Source organism: Colias eurytheme, chromosome 19 (genome assembly GCF_061535395.1).
Source record: "Colias eurytheme isolate Ceu_HAF_F1 chromosome 19, ilColEury1 Martin Lab GWU primary, whole genome shotgun sequence".
Lineage (NCBI taxonomy): Eukaryota > Metazoa > Arthropoda > Insecta > Lepidoptera > Pieridae > Colias > Colias eurytheme.
In genome coordinates this window covers 29,797-34,252 of record NC_142998.1, presented here as the reverse complement: position 1 = coordinate 34,252, position 4,456 = coordinate 29,797, and the positions used below count along the sequence as shown (strand labels likewise).

The 4,456-nt window shown below is 38.8% G+C and overlaps 1 protein-coding gene across 1 annotated transcript; it reads left to right on the top strand.

The window, feature by feature from the left end:
- The first annotated feature begins 3,542 nt into the window (after positions 1-3,542).
- On the top strand, positions 3,543-4,050 carry LOC149899902 (epithelial serine protease-like). Its single transcript, XM_090113382.1, has 3 exons — positions 3,543-3,546; positions 3,592-3,782; positions 3,946-4,050. Exons 1-3 carry the CDS (start codon positions 3,543-3,545, stop codon positions 4,048-4,050), a joined length of 300 nt encoding a protein of 99 aa, XP_089969508.1.
- The last annotated feature ends 406 nt before the right edge of the window (positions 4,051-4,456 follow it).

Here is a 4,456-nt window from a genome sequence, read left to right as displayed (position 1 = left end):
GCTTGGCTCTACATGAGATCTGATAACTTTTTGACAGTGCGAGTCATATGGGCTCGTCTTGGCAACATTTTACATGAAAATGTTTTTGGTGGTTTATATTTCCAATTTGGTATATATAACGGTGACTACTAAATAATTAAAATACAGTGTTATTGTAATGTAAATATCTATTTATTTTCAAAATAACCACCATTTTGCCGATGGGGGATAATTGATGTGGCTCCAGGGCGACTAGGAGAGTAAACTCTATCGTTATGGCGGTTATGAGACTGTTCAATCGGAAAAATTTCTTCATCTGTGAAAAAAATATTTTTCCACGCTTCACCAGCGGAGCGCGCTTTCAGTAAGCGACATATTATTTCAAGGAGTATTTTTTTATCTTTATCACCCAACCGCTGCGCTTTTCGCAGCTTGTATGCTGTTAACTTGAGCTCATTTTTAACAACTCGTAGCAACGTTGAATGACTTACACCTAAATCTCGAGCCATTTTTCTTACCTTGGCTTGTGGATTGCGGGTCAATCTTTGTTTGACGATATGTCGAAGCCTAGGCGTCCTCAGAGTTATTTTTCTGCCTCTTCCCGGACGATCACCAAGATGGCCAAGCATCGTATTAAAGTCGCAGTATCTCGCACTGCCGCTTACCATATAAGGATATTATTGCAAAAAATTACTAATTTTTAATTTATTCTCTTCACAAATAACTGAAAATAATAATTAAAAAAAAGAGCAACGCAGCATGTCCCATTTTTTTAATTTATTATTTTCAAATTTGTCAACGTAATTTAGAACCAACCTGTATATTACCTGTTATGTATTGTATTGCATTGGCTCAAAAATCTACCCTTAAAGAAATCCACCACAAGTTTCTCGTGCCAGGTCACACTTATTTTATTAGAGTGTGACGGTGATCATTGTGGTGATCATGTACAACCCGAATATTGCAGTTGAATGTTATAAAAATGACAAGCAAAAATTTCTCGGTGAAATTTATGACACAAACCGAATTTTACGGTTTTTCGAAACTACTAAGAATTTTGTCAAAAAAAATATTGACATTTCAAAACAATCTTTTGCTTGGAAAAGTATTTTCTGGCTAAAATTTGAAAAAAAATCAGCGGAAGTAAGTTTTAAATATTCATTGGAGAAATCAGAGCCTTTTAGGACATTTTCAATGAAAAGAAGAGGAAGGCAAAGTATATTTTGTTTAGAAACATTACTCCGGCCTGAACAGGCATAATTATGTCGGAGGATTGGCGATTGATCCATTAAATCTTTAACCAAAAAGTTTAAAGATTTAATGGATATTATGCAATTCATTGATCCAGTATATCGCGATTTCTATTCTAATTTAAACCAATCAGCTTCTGTTTTGGAAAACTACTCAGATAGCGAAGAAAATTATGATTAGTATCCAAATGAGTGATTCTTTTGTTTTGGTATTTATTTGATATGTGCCTTTATTTAAATTTTTCGTTGCATGTAGGTACACTCCTGTTAAGTCCATACTTTTATTAAAATTAGCCAAGAGTGATTCCATTGTGAAATTAACTTATAAATAAAGAAATATAACAAAAATAACGTAAAATTGTTTTAATTAAATGAATAGCAATGAAATAATCATTATTTTTATTTTGCTCATTTTGAGATAAGTCCATTCCACTGCAATATTATTATTTTTTGGTTAAAATCTGATAAGTCACATTATTCGCTAAACTACTGCGTCAATTTTGTAAACTGTACAAGCAAAAAAAGGGTTAATATATTATGATATTTCATTATAATATGACATAATTCATTTATATCTTATATCCGATTTTTAGCAGCCAAATATTTTTTTAAATTGCTTCTCCTGAAAATTTAACTTTTTGGAGTTAACAGGTGTCTCCCAGATACCACAGAATTAATTAACTGAATTTGTAATTCGCATCTTCAATAATAAACTTAGTTAAACAATAACTGCAAAAAATTGTAACTCATCCAATTTATGACCGTGTAGGTAAACCGTTGCTTCACCTGAATTTAGTGTTATCGAATACAGAAGGGCTTTAGTAACGACACCACCCACACTGACCGTTTATTAAAAATTTCCTCTTGACTTTACTACATAATAGGTAGGTACCTGTTTTATTTCAAACTTAAAGCTAACTTACAAACACCATTAACTTTGTCCTTCGTTCGTATTATGGATATCGATCCCACACGGAGCGTAGTAGGTAATTATGGTGCTAACTTACATTTCTTTCATATTTTCACTACAGTTATAAACCTAAGGCTAAATCACAGGCCCTAAATATCATAAATGAAGCAAGTATGAGAAATTAAACGCGTTCAGCGTGTTAGGATTGTTCGATTGATTGATAAGTCGGTGCGGGTACCTGCGGGGCCGCCAGCTCTCGGCGCGCGGCCAGGTCGGCGGCGGCCCACACGCGCGCCGCGCCGTCGCCGCCGCCCGTGGCCAGCAGCAGGCCGGCGGGCGAGAAGGCCGCGGCCACCGTGCCGTAGCGGTGCGCGCGCTGCCGCTCGGCCACCTCCACCCAGCCGAGCCCGGCCTGCCAGCGCAGCAGCAGCACCGCGCCGTCGCCGCCGCCCAGCGCGAGCCGCTCGCGGCACACGGCCGCGCACGCCGCCTCGCGCCTCGTGCGCAGCGCGCTCACCGGCGTCGCCTCCATGTGTCCACGTGCGAGGCGAGCGATACGCGCTCTCGAGTGTCGTGTGACGTGGCCGTCACTGTGCCCGGTCGTCGGCCTTCGCGTGTTCTAACATTATTGATTAACTATCCTGTCCTATGGCTATACATATCTATACGATTGTCAAAATAACACATTACCACAGAATAATTACTACCTACTTACTAGTAGCTACATTACATGTCTGTATCATTTGTAAGTAATAAAACAGACAAAAAATGAATTAAATGTTGAAGAGTAATGAAATTTTCTGCAATTAATATGCACACGATCTAAGAAAAACGTATGCAACAGAAAATACTAACGTTTCCTACCTAAACCTACTAACCTACCCTTCACGCGCCTAAAGAAGTTCACTTCAAAAAATATTTATTATTATTATTTATTCATTTATCATTATTTATTCTTTTTTTATAATTTCTTTTTTATCGCGCTGCTGTCGGGCCTGCTGGAACATTTCTCATTCCAGGGAGAGGCGGAGCGCGCTTCGGAACAGCGGAAGTACCAGGGACTCTAAGTAATAAGTATTATTATTTTTATTTATTATTTTCATTTATTTCAACATTTTTAAAGACTAGAAATATTTATCTTGCGAAATTAGAAACGCGGGTTCGAATCCCGTCTCTTGATAGAACTTTTTGAATACTCTTTTGCTTTTCATTAATGAACCATTTGAATGCTATAAAACTAAACATCAAAATATGTTTTCTTGCGTTAAAAGTTTCCTTATTTATTTAATAATTAAATGTTAACATTTGTAAAATGGAAATGCTTGTCATACTAGTACAAATAATAACAATAAGCAACAAACATACTATTCTCATTCCCGCGCGAATTAGCTCCGACTACCGAGATGAGTCAAGCTTTAAACGCTAGTCTCTAATACTCATTTTCATCAACAGCCAGCAACAACAACGAGGCTCTCCGGCACGTGAACCTGCTGGTGATCGCCAACTTCGAGTGCATCGACGTTTACGGGCCCAGCTCGGTGCTCAACTCCAACCTGTGCACGAGCGGGCGCGGCGGCGTCGGGCCCTGCAGCGGGGACTCGGGCGGCTCGCTCGACTTCACCTTCAGCGGCGTGCGCTACCTGGTGCGTGCCACCTGAACGCATTTTACGATTTTGTTTATCTGTCCGGAGCAGAAGCCCAGAATATTTATACAAAGATCAGTTTTCCTAACATAATGTATCATAAATCAGTCAATGGGCAGCACAAATTAGTTGTTGCCACATTTCTCAATGTCTATTTTTCCAGAATGGTGTGACATCGTTCGTGGCGGGGCGAGGTTGCCAGTCCGGCCTGCCCGCGGGCTACGCGCGCGTGACGTCATACCTCAGCTGGATACGGGCTAGAATATAAATTCACTTGAATACTAAAAGATCTATTTAAATTTTAAATATACGGATATACGATACACATTGTTTCATTTGATAAGTTATTCTTAAGAGCGTTCATGCCCTAGAATCTGATTATAGCCGGTACACCAGAGCCGATAATTTTTGAAACAACAAAAAATCGCAGTAGAATGAAACCCATTAGAAAAGGAGGAAAATATGATAAAAATGTAAGGAAAAATAAATTACGGTCAATCCGAGTTCGGGAAGTGGGAGGGAGGGAGCTTTTAAGAGAAAAAAATGGTCTCTCTCTCGATTTCCGACAACACTACAAGTCCTACGGAGTGTATTGTACATTATACAAGTTTGACGGGTGAGTTTTCGATTGAAAATTAGGTTGTTAAAGTGAAACTTTTATTACATCGTCTCAA